This window comes from Manis javanica, chromosome 12 (genome assembly GCF_040802235.1).
Source record: "Manis javanica isolate MJ-LG chromosome 12, MJ_LKY, whole genome shotgun sequence".
Taxonomy (NCBI): Eukaryota; Metazoa; Chordata; class Mammalia; order Pholidota; family Manidae; genus Manis; species Manis javanica.
This window is the reverse complement of record NC_133167.1, coordinates 87,505,842-87,533,057: the sequence shown is the minus strand read 5'-3', so window position 1 is coordinate 87,533,057 and position 27,216 is coordinate 87,505,842. Positions and strand designations below refer to the sequence as shown.

The following is a 27,216-nucleotide window of genomic DNA, read 5'->3' as shown; positions in this document are numbered from 1 at the left end:
ACAGATTTCATAATTAACCCCTCAGTGGGGAAAATGTGCTTTTAATACTCAAGTGTCTGTTAAGTCCCATGATAGTAGAGACTGAACCTAATTTCTTACTGGTTCTTATTGTTTATCTATGTGCAGTGTCTGGTCATTAAGAGGCTTAGACACATAATTGTCTAATGGATGAAACGAGTGAATGAGGGGTTGGCAAACTGGACTGTTCTGGGCCGGTCCAGGGTGTTTGTGTCTCTGGAATGTGTGTGTGTGTATGTGATTTTGCAGTGGGTATAAGTTTTATGCTGGGCACATTGGCAGTATATGTTCTGTTGATGCAATTCTGCATGAGCATGGTTAAGTTTTACTCAGTTAGTTCTTCAACGTAACTTCCACTTAAGTGAGATGATGCCAAACTACCCCTGGCTTAGGAAGAAAGACAGACCATGGGGAGTCTTCTGAAGGATTTTTTTTTTAATTGAAAAACATGATGATTAATTTTTGATGATTGTTTCTAATTGTGTGTGTCACCAAGTGAAATCCGAGCTCTTGCCTTGTGGTTTTGGAATTTAAATGTTATCAGCTGGAATTGACATTAATTACTTTTGTGCTGCTTGGCATATGCTGGACCATTATTGCTGCAACAATCCCACGGAAGTCGCCTAGGCAATTATCTCTGCTGCAATCACCGTCCTCATCATCTTCATAATTATTGCTAGTAAGCCTCTCCTGTTCTCTGCTCGGCCCAGCCGGGTCTGCACACACATCTGCCATGTCTCCCCATCTCCTCTGCAGGAAGTCCCGTTCTCCCGCGTGTGGTGCAGTAACCGGCAGCCCCTGCACTGTGCCTTCTCCCTGGAGCGCTACACGCCCACCACCACCCAGCTGTCCTGCAAAATCTGCATCCGGCAGCTCAAAGGCCATGAACAGATCCTCCAAGTACAGACATCAATCCTGGAGGTGAGTCCTTGGTCTGAAGGCCACGTGACCCTGTCTCAAAAGGACAATAAGAATAATAGACCTATCAGCATCCTGTACAGGTCCTGAAAGGGCTTCAAAATGCACTCTTCTACTCTTCATTACTGATAAGGGAAGATACTCTTTCCCAGGCTGAAGACTGAACTGAGCTTCCCACTGGGTAGGGAAACTCAACCCAACAAAGCTGAGGCTCTTAGGGACCTTTGAGGAAGGTATTGGTACAGGGATTTTTATACACAAAACCACTAACAAATAGTCCAGTGTGGGCTTGGAATAACCAGCTGAGATTCATTACCGGCCGACAGTACAACTAAGACACATGCAATAAGAGGTGCATGGTTACCACGGGGCTGTTTTTCTGCTGCTCCTGACTGATTTTCCAGAAGTCAGTTGGCCCTTACATCTTATCTCATCCTCAGGGCCTTAATTGTCTTAAAATTTCTCATATCCTCCGGGCTCAGAGTTCTGCAGATCCCATTTCCACTATATCCAGATTCATCAAAAAGTAGTATCGGATAAGGTAGATATTTAAACTCATTCTATAAAGTAAATGGAAGTGCAAAGAGGGAAAGGACCTTGTTCAAGGTCATACTGCTGTTGAAGGGCAGATTTATAAAGTGAGTCGGAGGAGAATTCACTTGGGAAATTTTGCAAAGACTCTCTCTGCCATGACTGAGTTGTTGTCCTAAACCGGTGAATGACTTCATGGCTCTGGACTGGGGCTTATAACATAGACAACAGCATTCACTCCTGAATGTTTATTCAAAGATATAAGGAGAGAATAGCTGAAGGGTAGAATCCGGAAAGGAATGTGATACCTTATTTGAGCAATTCTAAGGTAATCCCTGGCTAGCTTAGAAAAACACATATTTACTCACCTGTAGAATGTGTGTGTGCACACACGTATTTATGTATAAGTACTTAAGTAGTATATATTTATTTATTCAGGCTTGGCAGAAGGTTCAACACATTTTATATACATACAACTCAATTTCAGTGTTTTTTATTTTTCTTGGAAAACTTGTAGCTTTATAGCTATTATCACTTCTCCTCACTCTCATTTCAATTCATTGTTTATGCAGAATGAGTACTGCTAATTCCCCAAATAGTTTTTCTGATGAGCGGATGGCTTTCCAAAGGATTGTGCCTCAAAACTGATAGCTGTCTTAACTGACATGTTTATACAGTATTTGCACTCATTATTGCCAATTAGCATTATGCGCTAAAGTAGTTGTGATGGGAAAGGTGATCCAGAAACGTAGGGTAGGATATTTTTAGATTCTCTTTCTCAGTCATGGCATATTTAACACAATACATTTTGAAGTAAAATAATGGTAGGGAAGTTTTAAAATAAAAACAAAAGGAAAATCCAAGAAGATTTTCCTTCTGGTATTCAGAGGCAAGCATGAAAAAGCAGAACATAAAGATGTATCTGATGCAAACTACTCTAAATATCTGTTAACAGATCAACAAAAGAATTCCAGGATTAGCAAATTTTTATTTTTAAGAGCCCTTAGGTATTGGGGACCAAGTTCTGCTATTAAAGGAAATTTACATAAAAGGAATGTGATAGGGTTGGTACATCCTGGCATTTTTGCACTTGGCTTAAGCAAATTCTTGAAGTGCATGGAAGGAAAATGAGCTACTAAACTTATCCTTTACTCTGCAATCTTACCTTTTATCCTCAAGTTCCTTTTCTAATGCTTCCCAAGTTTACAATCACTTTGAAATGCTTTGAAGAAGATGACATTACAATATCTCTTGATAATAAGAGGCAAGTATCAAAATAATATTTAGATATTCAGTGTTGGACTGAAAACAGTTGTCCAGTTTGTAGGCTATTGCATTTTAGAAGCGTTATTGATACTTTTAATCCTGTAATGATCATTTTATTAATTGCTTCAGGTGTTACTGATGGACTTTGGACCCATGTACCTCCATTTCTTTGTAATAATCTGTATTTCTCAAGGAAATCAAATGTTACCATTTTCTATGTCAGAAGAAGTTTAATAACTTTTGAAAGCCACTCTATTTTAGGTACCACTTCATGCTTTTCCATATAACCATCATGACTGTGTTAAGTATTATACTATCATAATTTTATATGATGTATCAGTCTCAAAGACTCAAAGAGGTCAACTTTCTTATCTAAGTTCATAGAGCTGATGGGGGACCAGAGTTCCAACTATCTGACTTCAAGATCAAAGCCTGGATTTCCATTCTACCTCCAGATCCCAGTCAAGGAGATCTGATTTCTCAGTCCTAACTGTGGGCCTTGTCCCTAGTGTAAGCCTTCCCTTTGGGGGTTTAGGCACTAGCGACCAACAGCACAGCAATTATGTCTTTGAGGATGAAAGTATTTGAAAACGGACATTCTTCCTCCAAGACTGCAGATGGACGGGATAGAACCATATCGGGCTGGATTAAGTGTTCATTCTGCAGATCCTCCAGAATAGAACAGGTTTCCTGCACATAGATCTGCCCTCACAGGGGTGTCTCCATCGCTAATCACCCAGGGTCCTGCCCACCCTGGCACTGTCTCCCTTCTGGGAAAAGCATACACGTGGTGATGTATCTGGTGAATAAAAACCATCCCTTTCTCCCTGAAAATGACTTGGTATTTTGTGGTATATGGGAGGACAAAGTGAAGATACATAAAGCGCTGAGAAATCAGGATTATCTAGGGAGGGGGAAGATCCATTCTGTATCAGTCAGTCAGCCAGTAATAATAGATTATTGGTTTTAATACCTTGATAATACCTGACTGATATAGAAATAACCACTATGGAACTAACACTCTGGAAGCTTTAAATAGATGTCTCTGAAATTTATATATCCCTAATATTTCCTCCAAAAAACACCCCTACATATTTAGGCTTACTGCCCCACCTTCTTACCTTACTTTAAGGGATTGCCTTTGTGACACTATTTCACAAATGTAATGATGGAACCAGAGGAGGTAAAAGAGATGCATACATATACGCACACACATACCTATATATACATGTATATCATTTTATATATATATATATATATAATATAATATTGATTTTAAATACCTAAATCAATGCAGAGATCATCCTCATTGAAGGTATTTGGTTATGTTCATCCCTACATCTGTCACATTCTTCATGCCTCTTAATTAAATGGCTTTCCAAAGAAATGGCATTCATACCATTCTCACATTTACAAATTATTTCAGTGATAAAGATAATATGCCTCTTCTATTCTTTAGAGTGGCCTTTGTGTCCATCGTTGGCAGCAAGCTGGTTCTCCTTAAAATTAACCCAATAGAATCACCTAATGATTATCATAAAGTAACGATACCATCGATTTAAAAATTGTGGGCTGAAGCAAAATAATTCTGCTAATACTGAAGAGAAGGGAAGAATCCTCAAGTAATTTAAATCATCATTCCTTATTAATGTAATGTTACTGAAGAATCTCTTTTGGTAGGCAGAAAAAACTTAAATGGGAATCTTGCATGTTACAATTTTCCCTTCAAGCAATTCTCTTATCTTTGTTCCAAAAGTGGTAGAAGTTCGGAGATGACTTGCCTGTTACAATATAGACAGAATACTTGGAATTTCTCCTTGATTTACAACTCCCAAGCTAACTGGGTAGCAGCCACTTATCTCAGATGTGCAGAGCATGAAAATCTACTGTTCCTCTGCATATTTAATTTAAACCATCATAAAATGTGATGTATCTACAGGGTTCTTTTTACTTTGCCCAGATATCTTTTAGACTGTCACAAGGTTACATAAAGCATAAACCCTATGCATGGGAAATACTTAAACTTGGAAACTTTATGCAGGAAATGGGGGCCTGCTTATTAAGGTGTAAATAGAAAAAATATTTGTAGTGTAAATTTCATATAATATTTTAATCACCTTCAAATTGTACTGCCCTGTCCAGTTTTTTTGAAGACTTCATGTATCAAGGTGATCTTTCTCCTGCCAATAGTAAAGACAGAGCTTGGCTGTTGTGGTCAGCTCACAGATGCCATGACAGCTTCCGGAAGCCAGTGGGCGATGACAGTCCTCTGCTGGGGGCACCTGCAGGATTTTCCCTTTCAACACCACCTGCCTTTTCATGTGTGGACACCCTTGAGTGCTGTTTCACAATGACAGCTACCATGTTATCTCGCATAGGATTCCTTTCTCTCTACTTTCTGCTATTTTTTTGAGGACTTCATCCTGCCTTACGTCAGGAAATATGTAAGGAGACTATCCCTACTTGATCTGCATTTTTTAAAGGCTACAAGAAATTTTTATAACCCATGATAAAAAAATGATGTGTCTTGTAACCTATTTTATGCACTAAGAAACCTGAGTTGGTTTATTGTATAATCCTCCAATATATGACGAAAGAACTGTCCACTATGACTGAAATAACCACTTACCCATAAATTTCTATTCAATCAGTAGCTACCTATCCTTCATGCCTCCTCCATGAAGCCCCTCATACCCTTAATTCCTGAAGCCTAATGCTAACATTACTTGGAGCTTTTTTCTTAACCATCCTGCTGAGGATTTTCTGGTCCTCATCTTCAAGCAGGATGGCACAGTGAACTGAGTCCTGCTTATAGGCATTAGCATATCGGAATTCTAGTTTCAGCTATGTCACAACTACTTAGGTGGCTTTTACCAAATTTCATAACCACTGTAGCATCTAAAAAAAAAATGTCAACAGACTGATGAGGAAATTAAGGCTGAGGGAGGTCATGTAGCATCCAAAGTCACTAAGCTAGGTCATGCAAAACCATACTCCAAAGCAGGGTCTTTCTGCCTCTGAGAACCATGCTGATCTCAAATGCTTGAAGAATTTGGTGAGCACTGTTCTATAATACTCCAGGGAGTAGAAGTAAAACCGTTAAACAGAAGCTATTTAATATGGTAACATGTACTTTTAATTTCAGGATTGGATAATATGCAGCATCTCTCAAATGTATTTGATCATGGGACTGTTCTTAGAGTGTCTTATGAGGTACCCTTTTGGAAATGCTATGTTAAGGCATTGTGCTTCCAAACACAGCCCTCAAAATGTAACTACCTTAAATGGTTACAGAAAGACAAAAAGCATTGCTAATCATTAACAAGATCTGTGCAAGAACCAGTTTCCTCAATTAGTAGCTTTTTGAAGACTCACCAAGTCTGAAAGTTTATAGCTTTGTGAGCCTGTTTATAGCAATAAGCCAAGAAGGACCACCGTGAATGTGGTACACACATCAAGAAGAGATGCAAAGATCAGAAAAAGCATTATGACAGGATTACAGGGAAGTTCAGGAAGTGCATGTGTTGACTTGAAGGACAACAAGATGAGAAATTTCTAACTCAAAGGATACTTTCTTGGGGTTTAAACAGTCCTAAGTAGTCCCTTAATCTGATCTCAGATTTTATTGTTTGATTTCCCTTTGTATTAGTTCTCTTATGCTGTACAACAAATTACCACAAATTTGGCAGCATATTACAAGACCCATTTGTTGTCTCACATGTTTTGTAGGTGAAAGTCTAGGCATGGCCTAATGAGTTACCTTATCAAGATCTCACAAGGCTGAGATCAAGGTGGTGGCTAGAAACACCTTCCTAGCTGGAGTTCAGAGCCCTTTTCCAAGCTTATTCTGGTTGAAAAAATTCATTTCCTTGTGGCTCTAAGCCTGAAGTCCCTATTTTCTTGCTAGATGCTGAACGAGGGTCATTCTCAGCATCCAGGGGCTGCCCTCAGGATCTAGTCATGCAGCCGCCTCTGTAAGTAGTTCATGACATCACTGTTTGCTTTCTTCCAGGCCAGCAGGAGAGATGCTTCCAGATAAGAGCTGCCTCTTCTCTCTCTAAAAGCCACCTGATTTGGTCAGGCCCACCCAAAAAAATCTTCATCAAGTCATGGTCAGCTGATTAGGGACTTTAGTGACACCTGCAGAATCCCTTCTGTCTTGTAACATATCACAACCATGGGAGTGATTCAATTAAGTACTCAAGCCTTAAGATTCTGTGAGTCTACATAAACTTTTGAGCAACCACTCCAATCTGACCAATTTCTATGAGTTCATATTAGATATGATGATCACACTGCTATGATGTACAGAAGTAACAAATCCTCATGGGGCGGCTCTAACAGAAGTGGGCAGAAGCCCTCCAACCTGTACCACTCCACAGGCTAGACTGGACTTCATCACTGACTCATGGCTGGCTCACATTTTACCAAAGCAATTTAATTCTGCGGCAATGCCAAAATATTTACTATGGAATCATACAACCTTAGGGTGCAAACTTTAAGATGATCAACATACAGTCAATTCCCTTTTGTAGTGCTTGTACTGACAAGTCGCTTCCCAACCAGCCTCTTTGATCAGTCCATTTATCTTTGGTCAGCTCTATCAGAGGGTCATTCCATATACAGAAATGAAATCTGTCATTTGGCAGCTTCTTTCTACTCATTCTAGATCTGTCTCTGAGAGTCAAAAAAAAAAAGAGTCTAATTCTGCTCTCACCTGACATCTCCTTAGATATAGGGAGCTAATGATTGTGACTCCCCTGAGCAGAGGAGGCTGTTGTAAATCTCCAAAGCATGATTTACTAGGCTACTCCAGAAGTTATTTACTATTTTAGAAGAGAGGGGAACTTGCCAATGTATTTTACAGAATCCATCACAACAGGCAAGCATTTTGTGCATGTGTATTAACACAGATTTTCTTAAAAAATAGAAGTGTTAATCAGTAGTCCTTCCACTTGGATCTGATCATGCTCTCCTGATGTTTTTCACAGAATGAGAGAGAAACCATCACTTTCTTTGCACAAGAGGACAGCACTTTTCCTGCACAGACTGGCCCCAAAGCCTTCAAAATTCCCTACTCCATCAGACAGCGGATTTGTGCTACATTTGATACCCCCAATGCCAAAGGCAAGGACTGGCAGATGTTAGCGCAGAAGAACAGCATCAACAGGTAACTGGGGGCAACTTCTGAAAGATTTTGCTAAGAGAGCTGTGAAAAGTAACATGGGTTGGGTCTGTCCGTGTGGTTCCAGGCCCTGATCTCTTTATGGATTCCTCTGGCCATACTTCATGAGAGGCCTGGTTAGTGGGAAAAGAGCAAGAATGTGACATTGCATGTGGCTTTTCTACCACCCCATTGTGCCACTCCATTTGGGGACATTATGGACAAAGGCCTACTTTGGTCCTGTCCCATGTCCAGGCTTGCTGACGGAGCCACTCAAGTGAGGGTTTAGGCCACGTCACCTCGGTGCTTGTGAGTTTTCCCAGCACAGTCTTGAGCCAGTGATACCAAAACAGAGAAGCGACTTTCTCATACCTCCTCACCACCATCAGGTAACCTTGAGCTTAATTTAACCCTTCATGGATGGGCACATGGTCAGCCTGCAAAAGTAGGTGCCTCCATATAAAAAAGGCAGTTTGAGGATGTAACTCTCAGGTCTGAAGGCAGAGGGCATTGAATGAGCGAAAGGTTACACAGGCACCACGAGTAAGTGTGCTGCTTAAACTGACCGCTCGGACCGTGCTAACCCCATAGTTAAGTCGAGGTCAGGACAGAGATTCATAAGGGGCTTATCACTGTAGATGAGAAAAGGCGGAGCAGCACTGACAGGTGGGCAGGTTCGGCCCAGCCTGAGGGACTGCTTATGGGGAACAGGCGCTCACGGGTCACCTCTCTCTCCCCCCTAGCGCACCCCGCATGCCCCAGAGTGAATAGAAAAGAGAGCAGGTTTTGCCAGAACCATTTTCTCCCCCTGTTCTTTGGTCCAATTTTTTTTCTTCTGAGGCGGAGCCTTATTTTCTTATTGTTTTGGCTCGCTCTGTCATTTCCATTTTCTGTTCTTTATCATCCTACCTGCCTCTTTCTTCTCAGAAAGGGAGGTGGATGTCTGCCAAGAAAGGATAGAACGCCTCTCCCCATTTCAAAAGGGATCCAGGATCCATGAACGAAGGGCCCAACTGAAAAGCAGGCAGGCTCAGAGAGGAAAATCAGGAAAGGAGGCATTGCTGGAAAAAAAAATGGAATTTAAAGAGAGAGGCAGGCCCACAGAGAGTGAACTCCTTGGAAAGGCATAGATTGAAAATGAAAGAATACAAAAATACAGGCGCATATAGGAAATTTAGGTTGAATATTTCCCAACACCTCTGATGAAGGATGAGGTGTCTTATGTATAACCCGTGAAAACAATGACCAGGTTCACTTTCTGATTAACATGGGGGTCAAAATGAAAAACTAGCCCAGAGAACAGAATTTTGTAAAAAAAAATAAACAAGATTGGCCATGGTCTCAAGGCTCCGCAAGACCATCCCTGGTTTTACAGCCAATACCAGTCTGTCTCCACATCTTTCACCATCCCTTTATTTCTTTTTCCACAGATACAATTCATAGAATTAGAAGTACATTAACTCTGTAATCCATTCTGGATGTAAGAGTTTGGCTTTTAATCCACCATTTGCAAGAAAATAATTGCCACAAAATATGCATGTACCCATGGACGCTGTCATTACTCTGTGAGTGAGCGTGCGCACGTACCTGCCCTTTTCCACTTCATTCTCCACTTATGATCCATACACGAGAACTACACTGAGTGCCTACAAAGCCATCAGTTTCGGACCTTGCACATTTCGGACCAGGAGATTAAGGTCAACCACATTCGGCGTCTGGGCTCTAATGGGTAGTAAGTGGCTACAGAGGAGCAGACTGCCCTCTTTTAGTGTTGTAGGGTCCAGAGCCCTAAAACCTGAGCTCTTGGTGTGCCTGGCACTTGTTCGCTTTTGCTTTTTCCTCAGACCCCTTTTTCCAGGAAAGCCTAAATTTCTTTGATACGAGAAATTCAAATGACCTACTTTATGGAAAGTTTCTAACAGTGCCCAGAAAATGTCAACTTTCAGTAAGAGTTACTCTTTGAAATTTTCATAATTACCAGCAAATCAGAATAGCATGAATCCACATAATCTACTTCTATCTTTTAATCTTATTTCTTAATATATTCAACTTCAGTGAACGGCATTTCCTACCTTCCTCTTCATTCTCTAGCTTAACTCTCCAAAAGCAGAATAACTATGGAGTGAGAATGATTTATGAAACGAGGGATCAGCAAACTTTTTGCTGTTATAGAATCAGAGCGTAAATAGGTAAGGCCAAATGGGATCTGTTGCAGCCACTCAGCAACTATTTAGCTCTGCCTCTGTAGTTTGAATCAGCCGGGGAAACAGAACTAAAAGGTATGGCTGTGTTCCAGCCAACTCCACAGAAACAGGCAACTACCTGTATTTATTTGCCTTGGCCTCTGTAATTTGCTGACCCCCAATTTAAATGACTGCCCTCATTTAGTAAAATGTCCATAGGATCTTACTGCTTCAGTCAAGGTAGCACCTGGAGATGAAGCTTTTCACCCACTCTGCATCCGAGCCTCCTGGGGGTTGGGGTGCAGGATAGGGTCCTTTTCTGCAGCCTGGTGTGGTTCGGCAGATATGGCCACCAAGACATTTAGAGAAGCACAACAGGACAAACACGGCTGGAAACCACACACCCAATGTTAGCCGATTCTCATTTTGCAAGAACTGTCACATACCTTTTGTGTCGTCACTACTGTAACAAACATATGTCTTCTCCTACATAGGAAGAAACATGTGACAGAGATGAAGGGGTACTTTCAGATGTAGTTTTTCACAACTTCCTGTCATGTAATCCCAAGTTACCAGTCTTGATCTCTCATGGTTACAAATAGCATAGAATTCATCACTAGTGGGTTAAAACACAGAAATCCAAAGTTGTCAATATGCCAATATTATTGAGGACGAGAGCCATTCCATCACTTGAGATTTTTATCAGCTCTGGGGAAAAATGGTCACAGAGGCCACAGTCAGTCTTTCTGTTAGAGAATTCATTTATCTACCTTGGTCTTAGGACAGCACTTTTACGTGACACCTAAGGGACTTGTCAAAGGGAGTGGCGGGAAAAATTTGCTTTTATTTTATTGCCAGTAAAAATATTCTTTTGCCCTCCATTTGGTATATGCAAATGTCACTGATGATGATCTACTTTTTGCCAAACAAATTTCTACTTAGGTCTGAATAGGAGAGAAAGGCAAGCAGCAGAAAGCTAAAGGCTTAGCAATTGGTGAGAATGTGCTAGAAGGTGGCAACACAGGTGGCCTGGCACCTTGATCATGCTAAATAAGCTACACAGCCTAGCAAAGAATGTCACAGATAAGACTTGCAATTTTAGATTCTGTGAACAAACTCTATTTCTCAGAGTCCATACTTGCTATACTTCAGAGCTGAGATTGCACATTTATTCTATAAGTTCAGCTGCAATAACTCTCCACTTCATGCTCTTGACAACATGTGATTGGTAGGTGGGAAGGGCTGAGAATAAAGAATCGATTGCATAGGAGTAGATGGCAAAGACCATTGCTGAGGACTAAAGAAGTTAAATAATATAGGAAACTACCTGCTTCAGCTACAAGTACCCCCCTTGTCTAAACTTCGATGGCACTTTACATTTGTATGAGACTTTTTACTTTGTTAATTGCAGTTAAACAGACTTCGTACTGTCTACTGAGGCGAATTCAATGTTTTTTTTCTTGAATGGCATGAACTTTTTCAGTCTGTAGTATACTTGACTTTAAAAACTTGTCTCTTAATAAACAGAATTGATAAGAATAAGCATCAAGGGATTTCAAAAGTGGGTCTCAAAAGAAAACAGGTCACAAAACTGACAGTATGGAGGATTCTTGGCTTCCTCTCAGGTCTTAACACAGTACCTGAAATTCTATTAGATCTTTCTTCCTTAAGGCCTGACAATTTTCATATTCCAGAAACCCTTGTGAAAACATAGCCAGCTTGATCAAGTTGCTATGGGAACAGGTGCTGGGTAAAGTGCTCAGATAGGAGGAAGGGTAGAGGGGAAGCAGCCAAAATGGAACAAAGGATTTCAAGGTGGAAAGTAACAGAGAGATTACACCTTATCAACAGTTTTTCATAATAGTATGCTTGTTTGAAAATTGGTCAACACTGCCAGAGAAACACAGTTCTCGTTGGTCAGCTGGTTATGTTAATATTCAGTCATTTGTGGAAATTATGAGCAAATGAAATCCCTCCACCCTTGTGCCTGATACGCAGGGCTGTAACAACTTGTTTGTGCCCACCAGCTCTTTTAACAGGACCTCTAATGAGAAACAGAACTTCCTCACGTTGAGGTCATATCCTTTCATTCCCTTGTGCACCCTCTTAATTGGATGCATACAAACGGTGAAGCGGCCGGAGGGCAGTGGGAGAGGACAGAGGAAGGTCGCAAGGCAGCTCATTAATCTACCTCAGAGTAACTGCTGAGAACTCACTAGAAGTGGGACAGTCCCAGTGCCAGCTTTCTTTTGGGGTGGAGGGGAAAGAAGGGAGGGGGAAAGGAAGGGGAAAAGGTGACTACAGAACACACACAGAAGGCCTGCTTCACCGGCAGACCACGGGGATGGTCACCAGCAACCACTGAAAATCGCTATGTTCCTGCCCGTGTTTGGTGATTTACTGTGATTACACCAAACTAGGGCCTCTTAGTTCTGCAGGCTAGAGGCAAATAAACACATCATAACCTTTAAACAATAAAAATGGATGTGAAGCTGCTATTTCATGACTCTTCAAAGGAGAATACGGAGGAGGATAGCGTTACACAGGTCCTTGGGGGCGAACCATGAGGAGCCCAAGTCAGAGGGCCTGGTTCTGGCCCAGCGGGCTTACAAGCGGAGTCTGGAACTTGAAGTGCCCTTAGAGCGCAGCCAGAGGGGCCCAGCGCAGCCAGGTGGGGGGCGTCTGCATTTCCCTCCACCGAAGTCAATGACTCATGACACCACCTGCTGGTACGAAGCTGTCAGACAGCCCAGGACAGGGTCAGCCGTGAACACGCCGTGTCTGGTTTCTGAGGAGCAGGTGTCCATCCTAAAGGCAACACGGGAAAAAGCTCTTTATGTTCCATCCCTTCTAGGCAAGGGGTGAGTCTGAGCAGCTCTTTGAAGGAATAGTTTTTCCTCCTTTATGCTGAGATGGGAGGACACACCAAGGCCCCTTTATAGCCTGGATCCCTTCTGCACAGTGTCGAGCTGACGTATTTTTTGTTGCCTGTAATTTCCAAAGTGAGAAATGGTCACAGGTCCACCCGAGCAGGCATGACGCTGGGGAACCAGAAGCAGGGTCTACAACGGTCCTTGTTCGTTTGGTACCTCATATGTGGTCCTGAAAGCTGCCGGGCTTTACGATATCTTCCAATGTAGGAAGAATCCCTGCCATTCCCCTTCCACAACCAGGTAACGGAGTGGACGGAGGGAAAAACTATGAGGCGAACGTCACTGCCAAATTCAGCGGCCCGAGGGAACGGAGGCAGTCTTCGGAGGAGACCGAGTGGAGCCCAGCGTGTGCTCAGTTGCCCGCATCCTTTCCCCTGGGTTCTCCGTGCCCTCTTCCTTCCACCTGAGGGCACAGGGGCAGCAGGCAGAGCTGCACCACGCTGTGCACCTTCTGCCTGTCCTTTAGAAAATCAAACAGTGACTCGCTTTACCCTGAAAGCTGCTCTGCTGTTTGTTGAGAACCCAGAGAGGTTGAAGTTTGGGGATGCAGCTTGGAGAATGGTCCAAACTCTATGGGGTGTCCTGCTACTGCTGCTCACTATAAATGGCTTTCCTCTTCTATTTGCATTTAAAAAACTATATGGAGGGCTGGTTTGGGTTACATAAGATGCTTTCATTAAATGAGGCAATTAGAATGATCACAGGGTATTAATATTTTTTCATTATGACTGTTTCAGTTCCCCATTTGGTACTACACAGCAGATAATGCTCTGTTCCTGTCATGATGTTTCCCAGTTAATTACAGGCAACTTAACTTGGTTTTTACTTCTTATACTGCCATCCTGCTCAGAAAGATGGTATTTTTTTAAGAATGCCTTTTAGTGGCTAAAAATTTTTTTTAAAGTTGACCTAGATGTAAATGGCAACTGTTGGTAGACTAGAAGCTTGATGCCCTCCTGTTACAGGGGCAAATGCTGCCTTCTACTTGAAAGCCGGTGAAATCCTAAATTCTGAATGAAATTATGACCTTTACCCTATGAGGGGTCCTCTGTTGCCCAAGATGTTAGCTCAAGAGCTGTTGGTCCACTACTTTATGTTGCTGGGAAATTCATTCTCACAGTTAGTCCCAAGAAGGGCTTACAGCTTGCAGACAGGTCAGTCAGACCTTTATAGCATGGTTCTGAATAACTAAAGTTTCTTATTTGGAGTTCAGAGTGAAAGAGAGGCCCCTCATACACACACACACTCAAGCACTCACAGACCTAAGAGCAGGGAGCCAGCACTCCAGCTGTGGGTGCAGTTCTTCCATGCAATCCCAGGGCCCTTAGGAGCCTCAGACCTGTGCCTGCTGCCATTACTGCCCTCTCATCTCTGTTACCTGCAGGAGGGTTTAGACGGTACTATTCACTAGGACATCTGTACTTGCATGCTGCTTTCAAGTACCAAACAAAGGGTGGGTATTTCTAAATTCACACTGAGTGGGCACTAGCCACGTTTCCTTCTCAAAAACATTGCCCAGTGTTGCAACAGTATATAAAGATGTTATAATGGCAAAATCTCATCACTGTCCCTCAATTCTCCCCGCCTCTTTGTACCCCAAGAAAAGTGAACAGAAGGCACAGTGATTGTTTGCAGAGATCCTCAGATGAAATAAAACTTCCATTATTGGTTTAATATAGTCATTAATTTGAAGATGTATTCTGAAAACTGAGATCCTATGTAACAGTTCAGTTTTGACCCACATGCAGCACTATTATAAGCTGGCCTGTGTCTAGCTAGTGAAGTTGGGAAGGTAAAGATTCATGTGCCCAATTCTGTCCTGCCATCTGCATAAAGCATGGGATTTTAATTGGGGACAGGGACAGGGAAGTCTCAGAAAGATTAAATTAATCATGGTAATGAAACAAACCCCTCCTGGAACACAGGTGAAGAGAAAGCATGTACGCTCAACAAAAGAAAATTAAATTCAATAAACCATTACTACTCACTGAACTTAGATGGAAAAATGTACTCAGCTGTCTTAGCATTTTTTTTTTTTTAAAGAGTTTATCTGTATTCTTTCAGGGAGAGTTTCAAAGGAAAAGATTAAGTCATTTGAGTCTGTGGGGTCTAGGGCAAATGAATTGATCTGATAACATAAAAGGATTCTAAAGTAGATTCCTACAATATAGAGCACAGATAATCTCATCTGCATCATTCACACCGAGAAAAATAGATGTTATTTTTCAAATTACCTGTGTGGTTCGGAATTTAAAAACACTATGACCAAAAGTTTCCCCAAGTTCAGGGCATAAAATGTTACAATCTGAAGCAACTACAACCAGCATAATAAACATTCACATCTTAAAATGTTTTTTGAAAGAGAAAGAAAAAAAATAAGCTGTATTTTGATGCATCTACCTGGATCTCAGGACTACTGCTTTTGCTAAATGTTCTGATTTCCTTTCCAAAGAGGCAAAATCAAAGTCACTCGGGAAATTGCTTAAAATCAACTATTGCTTTGAATTATATTTTCTAATAGTTACAATATGCCCTGAACTGTATGTGCACCTGTCTGGTGTCCAAATGCACCAGCAATATTAGGAAGAGAAATGGGTCCTAGGGGTTGGGATCAGAATAATTTCTGTTTATGATCAAGGAGCAGCATGGAGATAACCAAATGGTATACCAATTCTCAAAAAATCATAATACATTTGTATACATGTAAGCAGTAAAATAATTCAACTGTCTTTGGGGAGTAGCTTACTGCAGTAGAATTTTACCTTCTTGTATATATTAATTATTCTGGTGTAGACAGGTAAATGTAGTTAATAGGGTGTCTGTTTATCTTAATGCTGATTGAATCATTTTCAGTAAGGCTAATATGCCCTTATATGTATCTACTAATTAAGTGGAATTTGAGATCTGTGATATGCTGAGTATGCCTGTATAAATTCAGAGAATAAAACCAAAACATGCTTTGGAGAGCACATTTCACTCGCTCCAGTATGTTCAGAGGCGTGTGCCAAGTGAGAGTTATATTTCTGCCTCTTTGATTACTTAGCTTCCTTTAGCCCTGGGTGCCTATTCAGGACATTTGCAGGACTTTTCAGACCCGAGTGGCTGACAAGTCATTCTGCAGCCTCCAGGCAGGTGTACTTATAAGACCCACCCCCGCCCCCATGGATTCATGAATATGTTTAATATTGTACTGGGACAAAGACTCATCAAACCTCCAAAGCATATTCTGTGTGCCTCTCCTACAGTTTTATTAGTGCATTCTTACGCCCAGGCCTTCCTGTCTTGTTTTGGAAGGTCAAAGATCCCTGAACGCATACTGAGGATAAAGCTCTCTGGGGCTGCAGGCAGGATCAATGGCTTGGGATTCAGCGGCTTTGGCCCTCTGTGTGCTTGTTTTCAAACGCAGCACAGAAAGTTCAGTTTAATCTTCCTTCGAATAGCTGCCATCTCTGGAAATCTAGTTGGAGTCGTAAGACAACATGGACAGGGATCAGCACTGTGGCCTACAGGCTGACGCTGCTCCACCACCTGCTTTTCTGTAGCCCAGGAGCTGGAATGGTTTTAGAATTCTAAGTGGTCAGGGGAGAAAAAAAAATCCAAAGAAGAGTGACATGTGGAAACTATAGTATGTTCAAGTTATGGTGTATCTAAATAAAGTTTTATTGGAACACAGCCACGCTCATTTATTTAGGTTTTGTCTCTGGCTGCTTCCACACTACCAGGGCAGAGTCAAGGAGCTCCTTTAGAGACCATTTGTGACCCCTAAAGTAAAAACTATGTACTCTGGTCTTTACAGAAATAATTTGTCAAACCCTGGGATAGAATTAAGTATAACTTTCGGGTTAATAAAATCACAGGGATTCTAGCCACTCCCAGGACACTAGTTCATTGTTGTTCAAGAGCAAATACAAAATATAAATCCTCAGGAGAATAATGAGAAATCTGCTTTTATTGTTGTGCTTGCTGTTCGTGCTTTTCTTTTTTAAGCAACATTGGACAGCATAAAGAATTATTTACACATGCCAGAGACAAGTGTTACATCCATGATGGTTTTTCCGCTGAAGGACACTTAAGGGTTTGTCGCACAGCCCACCCACCGGCATCCGCTCAGACCTAGTCTCTTAGTTCGCTTTTCTCAGCTCCCCCTGCAGGGTGTTCTGCCTGAATGCTCACTGGGGTATGACAATTTATTTATAGACCTGGAGATAGGGCAACTTTTTCTACAAAGATCTGCACATGACCAGGAAGGAGTGGCAATATTCAAAACAAAGTTCTTAAAATTTAAGAGCAGCTAGGGTCCTTCAGCTGCCCGAGCAAGGTTTGCTTTGCCATTTCTATTAGAGTAGAAATAACTCTGTTTCATTCCAGGGCCAGAGGGGTTGAAGAACAGAAGGAAGGAAGGAAAGATTAAGAAACTAGAGAGGACATTCTTAAGCCGACCATCTCCCCTTGTCAAGTAAAGATCCAGAAGTTATGGGAAAGATCAGCTTTCTATTGTATTTATGCTGACAGCCATGATATTTATGATGTTTGGCAACCAACTAGCTTTAGGCAGTCCCGTTAGACCTTGGACTAAAATAGAACTTTATTCACTCAGAACTACTGTGTGTGCATGTGTGGTGCCTGTAAATGGTGATGTGCCCTTAAAAGTGTGTCTTCTCTTCCAAGTGCTCTTAGCTACATGAGACAACTTTGTCATTATTTGCTGAGTGTGGTGATGAACATAGTGCCTTCTCAAAATTGGCACTTCTTGGTTGACTCTGGAAAATCTTTTCAACTCATCAGAATTTTACCAGAGGTGACATTTCTCTCCCCAGTGTATGTCACCTATGAAAAACTGTGACCTTTAATCTTTTGCTGCCGTCTTAAGTCTTCAGCTTAGCAAAGTTATTGTCTAAAAGGTTACCATTTGTTTTCACCAAAGATCTCCTATCATCTGAAAAAAGCTCACAGCAATCAATTACTCAGAGGGTGGATACTGAATAAGCACCCGTCAAGAGTATTATGATAAGCGCTGCTGCAGAATCAGAAAATTATTAGCTAGGATCCTTTCCCTTCTGGTGCCTGTAATCACACTGGGAAGGCAAAACTCACACACATGAAATACATAAGCCTGCTTTACTCACATGAAAATTTAAGCACAAGCATAGAATGAGTTCAGAGAAGAAATAAATCATTTTCAGCAAAGAGGAGACAGGGATTGAACCAGGCATTGTAGGAGTGTAGGATCTTGATAAATAGAGGATAAAGAGAGGAAGTGAGCATTCCTAGGGGACAGACTAGACTGAATGAAAGCAAGAAGTGAAGTGTTGCCTAAACCGGCATTAAAGGCTCAAAAGGCAAACGAAGACAGAGTAAAATATACAGCACATGGCTAGGTGGAGGCCAGACCGAAGCAGGCACTGAGAACAAGAGAGTAACACCTGGTGACTGAAGAAATCCAATGCGAGGTGTTTTAGAGAGTCTGGAAGCACAAAGAGCTAAAAGACCTTTGCTCTGTGGTCCAGGCCATAAAACGGTTGAGCATAAATTGAACACAAGCAGTATGAATGAAGGGGAGGGATGGAGCCGATGAGTACGTCAGAAAGAAAGAAACAACATACAGGGAAGAGTCAAATTAAATACCCTAGTGTGAGAGGTTAGGACAGTTCTAATTACTGGGATACTTGTTTCAGCTGGAAGGGAGGCCAGTCTGGAAGCATGGAGACCGCATGCACTTCTGACGCACCAAGTTTGAGGAGGTGGAGAGAGATGTGACTGCAGCAATCCAAAGGTCACTTGGCAATCTGTAACCAGCTCACATGAACCCGCATGAGCGGAGGGGCAGAGACACTGACCACTCCATTTAGGACATGAGCCCACAGAGGAAAAACAGAAGAAATCAGAGATAAAACCTTGACAGCCCTACATTTACCAAGGGAGAGATAGAAAGGGGTCAGATTTTTGAAAAAGAATGGGAATGATACATCATACATGAGCTCATGAGGAACTGTTCAAGGGGCTGATCAGGAGGGAAATGCACGTGCGCACGCTCACACACACGCATGCACTCATGCACACATCCGCCTCAAGGTAGGTGAGCCTTTGGAGGACAGGAAGGTCTCAGATAGGGGTACAAAGTCCAGTTTTCGTTCAGTGTTAGAATGCAAACCAGGCTGCCCGCAGACCTGCCCTGGAGGCCCTTTCTACTTCCATTATAACAATATCCCTTACAATTCATTATTAATTCCCTTACAGTGACTTTTATTTGTTCCTTTATTTCTATTTTCATTTTTTGTTTTGCTATTTTTATTTCAACTCTATCTAGGAATTTATCTTATTTTGCTACACAAAGTAGCCCATCTGCCGTCATTTTGAACCTGTGGGAAGCCCGCCATCAGCAGGACGGTGACCTCGACTCCCTGGCCTGTGCCCTTGAGGAGATCGGGAGGACGCACACGAAACTCTCAGACATTGCAGAGTCCCAGCTTGACGAGGCCGACTTCAGCTACAGCAGGAAAAATGGACTCTAGTCCACTGTCACTCATGAGAGTGACGTCCCCCTTCGGGACATGGCTTCCCATGGGCAAGCGGCCGCTTCCCACCCAGTGGCATTTGGGGAATTCAGCCTTCATTTATAATCAGAATTCCTGGTTGAAGACACTGAATTGTCTGTAGGTCTAATACGTTAACAGGGCCAAGTACAAGCCCTCTTAAATATAATGGGGCTCTCCTGTCTTAGCTGAATCCACACTTGGGTTGACACTTGATGAACTTCTCAGATCTGGAGCAGCAAAGATGAAAGTGAGGGCAGATCTAGGTGGAAGCAACTGTGGGAAAGGGCCCCTGGAAGGCTGGGAAGGCAGAGATGGAGTAAGTGCACATGCTGGAACAGGTTTTTAATGATGTGCCCCAAAGGGCCAGCTGATTCTGGTACCATACTGTCAGAGTATTCTTTCCACTGGCATCTGTGATGTCTGAGAAGTGGGGCTACCAACCCTCCTATATGACTTCAGCAATGTCAAGGAAGGCATTTAGGGTTAGAAGCTGCGTGCACCACACCAGCACCCATTCCCTGTTTATTCTAGCCACTTAGTGGAGACAAGGCTGATAGGTAAGACAGGCCACAAACTAGTTCTTGGGGTAACCCCACCTTCATTTTTTTCCCAGAGACAAATCTACCCCCCATTCTTTACAGTAGAGGACAGGTTGCAAAGAGCATAATTAGACTTTCCAATACGGAAACATATTTCTTCGAACTCAGTGAAGTAGAGCCATCCCTGTCCCCAGCTAAGCCACTCAGATTGCAGAGCGCTCTCAGAACACAGCTGATGCCATGCGTCCGGAGACAAAGGTCAAATCCAGTCCGAGGGAGCATGGACTCAGATGCCACAGGCCTCAAATAAGAGGAAATTCTAGGATGGGCGTGTTGATCCAGTTCCCAGCATTGTAGTCATACGGGCTATGGGTCTCCACTGTCAGGTCAGGTTCTTGAAATGCTCTAGCCTGTCGGTACTGTCATCACAAAATCTCTTGGAGGGCTATAGGCCATCCTCCTTTTGCCTTGTGAGAAACTGGTAGAGAGTCTTTGCTGTGAATGATGCCCATATAGATAGACCTGAGGAATATCTCTCTCCCAGTGTCCCAGAAGCCACATGCACTGTTCAGGAATCCCTCAAGCCCTGACTCTCAATTTCACCAAGTACACTTTCTCTACAGGGCCATTAACAAATGGCTGTTGTTTTATGATTCTTTTTTAAAGTAAAAGGCAGTGACATAGAGAACTGAAATCCACAGATAATTTATGACCCCCACTTTAACCCTTTACTCCCTCTTTTATCCTACTAAATCATGTGACAAGATGTCCTGGTACACTAGGGATGATCAGGTCTGCTCCCGCCCGCCCTCTGGTGGCCGTGTCAATTAGCTGTCCACAGTCCGGACACCCGAAATCAAGGAATGACATTAACCACGAGGCTGAGTAGCTACCTAGGAGCTACGTTAGAACAAAAGTAAAAATAGTCGGGAAATGGAGAAAATGGGGAGTCTTGGCCATGGGAATACAATCAATTTTTCTTTAACATTTTTGTAAATCCCACGTAAAAAAAAATGTGAATCCCCACCTAAGTGAAAATGACCTAAAGATAGGTTGAATTTATGGTATCGTGGGTAAGGCACGGAAGAACACTTGAATGTGCTCGCCATTTTCTCTAATGGTACGTATGGCCCCCTGTATTTGATAGAAGGCTTTGCTGCATGAAATTCAAAAGAGTCTTGCTTTTCTCAGGAACCAAAGGCATATATTACATAGAAAACAAATCCTCTTAGAACCATCAGGCATATTTTCACAATACCATATCTAGGTCAGAAAGACACCCTTCCAGAGAGCAACAGAGACAAAGCATGAAAGTCTAAAACGTTTGACATCCCTGATAGAATTTCTCAAAGAAAAAGAAATGGAAGTAGATGGTCAATCACCCAAAATAAACAGTTGATTTGGCACAGGTGGTATGCAGAAAGAATCTGCATTCACTGTTGAACAATAACTTGCAGAAAACACATTATAGAGCTTTTGTTAGTATCCATCTGGGAGGACTTTTGTTTTTAAAACCTTCCTACCTTTTCACTCTTCCGTATGGGCCTTAGAATTGTTATATATTATTCTGTGAATCCACACAGATCCTTTTTAGATTTTTGATAATGTCTTTTATATTTTAAAACAGATGGAAAATTATGCTTTCCTTTAAATATATCTAGATTATTTTAAGATTAGAGGTGATTATCAATCCTTGAATGTCTGGAATTTCCTCCGGTGGATTTTTGTTTTCTTTGGGATGGAGTTTTATAAGTGCACTCAATCATATCATACTGTGTTTCCAAGGAAACGAATTAACATGATTCACCTTTGATTTCAGCCCAAGGTTCAAATCCACCTTTTGGTCCCTTTCTTTCCCTCTTTACATTTCTCTCTTATTTCTGCTTGCATTCCACAGACATGTATAAAATTCTGTGTCCACTGCATGTCAGGAATGGGCAGTATCTTACAAAAGAATTCCAAAGAGAACCCAGGTTTGTGAGATTTATAGGCCAAGGAACAAGTGTGTGTGGCAGGGGGGCATGTGAAATTGCATATCACATAGACTTAGCTGATACTTGAGCTTCCTAAGGTCACTTACTGGTACCTAAGCCCTTGTTCCCATTACACACAAATGCCCCTCTTGAAAGAGATTCAGTCTGCCATCCAAGTGTTTAGAAGACTAGAAGTCTTGTCCTAGTGCAAAATGAACCAAGAAATTAAAAGTGGCCCTTAATACTTGGTAGGTCAATTATGGTATTTACAAAATATCCTACTGAGTGCCAGACCTTTCAGTCCTCAAAGGCATTTAAGTCTAATAGTCATACTTTAACATTATGCCACCAAAATGGTGTACTTCACAGCTTTCTCAGACTGCAGCATCATAAAGTTAATTTACAGTTTTTACAACATTGCCTGTGCAGTCTTACTGGTTTCCATTAAAATCCTTTATGCCAAAAGGAAGCTCACTCCATGGATTTAAATGCAAACTTCATTTACCGGTGCAGAAAGTCTCATAAAACTCAGATGTACTCCCACAAAAATTTTATTGGCCTTTTTTGTAAGAGATGAATAGGAATTGACACAGTTCTCTTTAAAGAGGGGAACTTTCCTTTTTTATTATTATTTTTGTCTCCAGCTGCAGGTGTTATCCCTTGCCATGGTCCCTGTATTTTTCTTTCAATTGACTCTGAGAGGGGATGCTAACTCAGATCACTAAATAGGGTTCCTTTTGGATTAAAAGTTCTGGATTTATTGCAGCTATTTTCCTTGAAAGAAATTCTCAACATCAGGATTGATAAGCAAAGGTAGAATATTAAAATGGTATACAGATCTTCCTCAACTTATGGTGGGGTTACATCTTGATAAACTCGTAAATTGAAAAATATTGTAAGTTGAAATGTATTTAATACAGCTAACCTACAGAACATCCATTATATCTCAGCCCAGCCTACCTTAAACATGCTCAGAACACTTACAATTGCCTACACTTGAGCAAGATCATCTAGCACAAAGCTTACTTTATAATAGAGTATTGAGTATCTCCCGTAACTTACTGAATGCTTTACTGAAAGTGAAAAACAGTGGTTCTGTGGATACAGAATGGCTATTTCCCTCGTGATCACAAGGCCAACTGGAGCTGCAGCTGGTTCCCGTCACGAGAGACAAGCCTACCACATCTCCCCAGCCCAGGAAAAGATAGAAACTCAAAATTGGAAGTATGGTTTCTTCTAAATGCATATCACTTTTGCCCCATCATTAAGTTGAAATATTGTTAAGTCGAGCCGTCGAAAGTCAGGGACCACCCGTAATTGGTTTTCGGTAGTATTCTCCACTTGCCAAACTTCTGGCAGATTTACCTGTGAATTTCAAAATGTTATACAAGTGTTTGGTGTGCTTTTGTTTTTCCCCTTTCTACCGCTCTGTCTCAAGTTTCTTGGTCCCTCTGTAAAGGTGTTGAATAACAAAACTGTCAGATACATTGAAAGGGACCTTCTCTCTGAGGTCTTTCTTCCAGATCTGTGAAGGTCACAGGAACCGGGAAGGAGCTGAGGAACGAGTCTGGCCCATTGTGTGGCCCATTTTCATTCATTTTCCTCATGAAACATTGCAAAGTTCTGAATCCGTAGTAACTCCCACTGACAGGACTAGAGGTGACAGCCACAGCAAGTGGGAGAGCAAAATGTTGTCCTACAGACAGTGACAAAATTTTAGTAGCCCTTTGGTGTTAGTTGCCACAGCACCATATTTGAAAAATCAATGCTTTAGCCAAAAGCTGAATGGCCACCGTTTCTGCAGTTTCCTCTGTTTTGTCTGCATAGAATTTTCCTGAGATACAAGCAAAAATGTATTTTGTCAAATGTCACAAAGTGAAAATGTTAACTGACTTTAGGCGTGTTGCATATTTTGTGTTTTTACTTTTGAAACTCTTTGAAAAGCTGCAGTTATAAAGCTGTTTGGCGGTATTGACAGCATGTGATGTTTCTGCTAAAGCAATTCTAAGAGAGCCGGTGTCTAACACGGACTCCTCACATCCCCAAATGCAGGGTCAACAAGATCGAGATGGCAATTTGTATGCTGTATTTTTCTCAAGAGATAAAAGGGGATGGAAGTCAGACCTGGCCATTAGTCACTAGTGTGTAGTACTGTGATCTGAAGTAGGAAATTTAACTCACATAGAATAATTGTGGTTTTTGAAGCAACTACTTTGCTTTTTCCTTTTGTTGTGAAGATCATGGATTCGGAATGTCTTCATGAGGTGGGCCTAAGACAGTAACATTGAATGTCATGTCTTAGATCCCACCCTCCATCTGAACCCAAAGATAAAAAAGGCAGTAAGCTTCATGTTTAGGCCTAAGCTTAAAAAAATGTCCTCCTCCCTCCCCTAATACTGATTTTGGCAGGGGGTACATCTTTTTTCCCCGAAATGTTACAGCCTTGAATTATAAAATATCCCTAAATTCGGTAATGTAATTCTTGCATGAGTAGAAATGTGTGTTAAATACTTTTACAAAAGGCATGATTACAATGAAAATGTCCTTTTGCCTCAAATTTTGCTAACCCCAGAAGTATTTCATTATTTCAAGCATTATATACATACAAATTCCCAAACTGGACAAATTCTACAATGCCCTTAAAATCGGATAGATACTGTAGGTAGAGGTTTAATTGTGGCTCTGTTGAATCATGAAAAGTACGGATGGTATTTGAGGGAAGTTCGCAAAGCAGAATATCATGCCTTCTGACCTCATCACTGAACAGACATTACAATCAGAAACAGGTCCGACAGCTCTGATTTCCCTCCGTTAGCTCCCACACTGAAGGGAGTCACTCTTTACCAGGGGCCTTCGGCTAGGCTTCATCAGAGGGCAACTTAAAAATTTCACCCAGAAACGCTCCAAGGCCTAAGATCGTGAGCCACTCCCGCTCCAAATTTCTCCAGAGGAAGGTGGGAAAAGTCAGTCTGAGGGAATTTTCCTGGTCAGGAAAACAATTTTCTCCTGTTCTAAACTGGAATAAAGATGGATTAAAAATGTCCCATTCTTGATGACTAATTCTAATTGGTACATGTAATAAAAAGTAAGGGTCAACCTATGAATATTACAAATAGATGCAGTTAGAGAACAACTGGCTTATTTTCCTAACCCAGACCCAAAACTTAATGAATAATTGTTTACCTCCATTTCTGTATGGAAGAATTTTTAAACAGATTTTATATTGTCCTATTTAATTTGGGAAGGCATGTGGTGGGGGAGGGTGGCTCTTTCAAGCGATTCATATCTCAAACCCATACCACTCCCGACTTCTATTTGATGTGTTTCAAAGCTGAAAAAAAAACCCACAAAAAACAAAAAGCGAACACTTCATTTGACATGAAGCTGAAGGAGTGACAAGCCAGAGGAGCGATTTTAAATAAAGCATGGCCTTGGCTTCATACCACACTTTCTGTGCCTTGTATTATCAATGTAAATTCTGAATGTTGTACAGTAAATATTTGGGTGGACTTCTTAGAAAAGGCTGCACCGGCTTCTTTTTTCAGCACATGTACATATCTATAAATATATATACATATATATTTGGTAATGCCAAACAGCTGTGTTATATTGTATTGAACAAAATGAACAGTTTGGATGTTTTATGTAGAGTTTGAAAAAAAAAACTGGATGGTTACAGACTTTTCAAGATAAATGTACAGACGCAAATTACTGCCTATCAGTTATTTATGAATAAAGAGTCTTTTATTGACATTTTAGGATACTCCATGAGTGGAACTTTGAAATCCCAATGAGGAATCCCTCTACAGACCTCCTGCCACGTCCTGGCAGGGGCAGGGATGCCCTGCGCATCAAGGACGGTTTCTAAAGTCCTGGTGGCATATTGAACTTGCTCTTTCTGGCCTCAAGAATGAGACACGACCAGGCTATGGGGAGCAAGAATGAGATGATCTATTCCTAACCCATCTCAACACGTGCGCGTGCGCATGCGTGCGTGCGCACGCACACACACCACCTGTCTTTGGAATGTATCTGCATACACTCTGAGATAATCCCAGCCATACATACTATATAATTGGTTGACCATTCACCTTATTGCTCAAAATGCTTCTTTTTGTTTGTTTGTTTTCTTTTTTTAACAGACACTTGAACAGAAAAATTTCCTGCCTCTCCATGGGAAACTGTTAAGAAAATAAGTACAATATCGCACATTTCAATGTCTTGACTAATTAAATGTTTCACATGGTTTTTAAAATGCTAAAGTTAATTTAGTAACTACCTAGAGCTGGTCAGAGCCAGTTTAAACAGTGATCTTCTCAAAGATAATTTAAAACCAACTAGTTTAAATAGGAAACTCAAAGGTCAAAATTGGTTTAAACCAGTCTTCTCCAAATTCAGGGTTGTTTTTTTTTTTGAAGCAAAATACCATATCCATAGAAATATAACAGGTTTTTGTTTTTCAAATTAAGTTTGGAAAGCTGTGGAATAAAGTAAACACCATTCTCTAGATTTCTGAAATCCTTCCTGTGTGTGCTGGAGCAAATGTATACGGATCTTTAAGGAGTAGGTGCAATGTTTCCTAAACTTATTTAGCCATGTAATTCTTTTTTGGGTCAACAATGGGACCTTCGGGTGGGTATGAAGAGCCACAAAGGGTCTGTAAGGGGTTCCAAGTCTTCTTTCTTACCATTTTAAGTTAGGCAACACTTTAAAGCTGATGAAAATATATTTAAGTCAGTGGTAGAATGAGAATTGGCTCTAAGTAACTAGGTAAATCAGTATGACTGGGCCCCAAGAATTTCAGAATTATGTGGTTAGAGCAAAGAAGCCCAATCTGAATTGGTCAAAACAGATTTTAACTAGAACTCTGTGAGTAGCATAAAAATCCAGATGCAATTAGCTCATCCTGATGAAAACCTAACAGGTCAGCAGGAACCTGCAATATACTGTTTTACCTACTTAGGAGCTAGTTCTGACTGGCTTAAGCTGCTTTAGACCAACTTAGATTTGTTCTGTGTAGCCAACATTTACTGGAATTTGACCAAACTTACTCTGATGAGAATTACTCACTCATTCAAAAAATACCCTGAATACTTTTATGGTGTTAGGCACTTCACATGGGTTCACCCACTTAATCCCCTAGTAACCATACTCA

The 27,216-nt window shown here is 41.4% G+C and overlaps 1 protein-coding gene across 10 annotated transcripts in view; it reads left to right on the top strand.

The window, feature by feature from the left end:
* UNC5D (unc-5 netrin receptor D) overlaps positions 1-27,216 on the top strand; it is a 585,797-nt gene that overhangs the window by 545,266 nt on the left and 13,315 nt on the right. For 9 of the 10 annotated variants that reach the window (XM_073219009.1, XM_073219010.1, XM_073219008.1 and 6 more), the window contains 3 exons: positions 775-939; positions 7,725-7,903; positions 19,321-26,282. In XM_073219009.1, the coding sequence (XP_073075110.1) occupies positions 775-939; positions 7,725-7,903; positions 19,321-19,525 (549 nt within the window). In that variant the 3' untranslated portion in view covers positions 19,526-26,282. Of the gene's footprint in view, positions 1-774; positions 940-7,724; positions 7,904-19,320; positions 26,283-27,216 lie in introns of those variants that run through there. The other variant, XM_073219006.1, reaches the window with a different exon arrangement.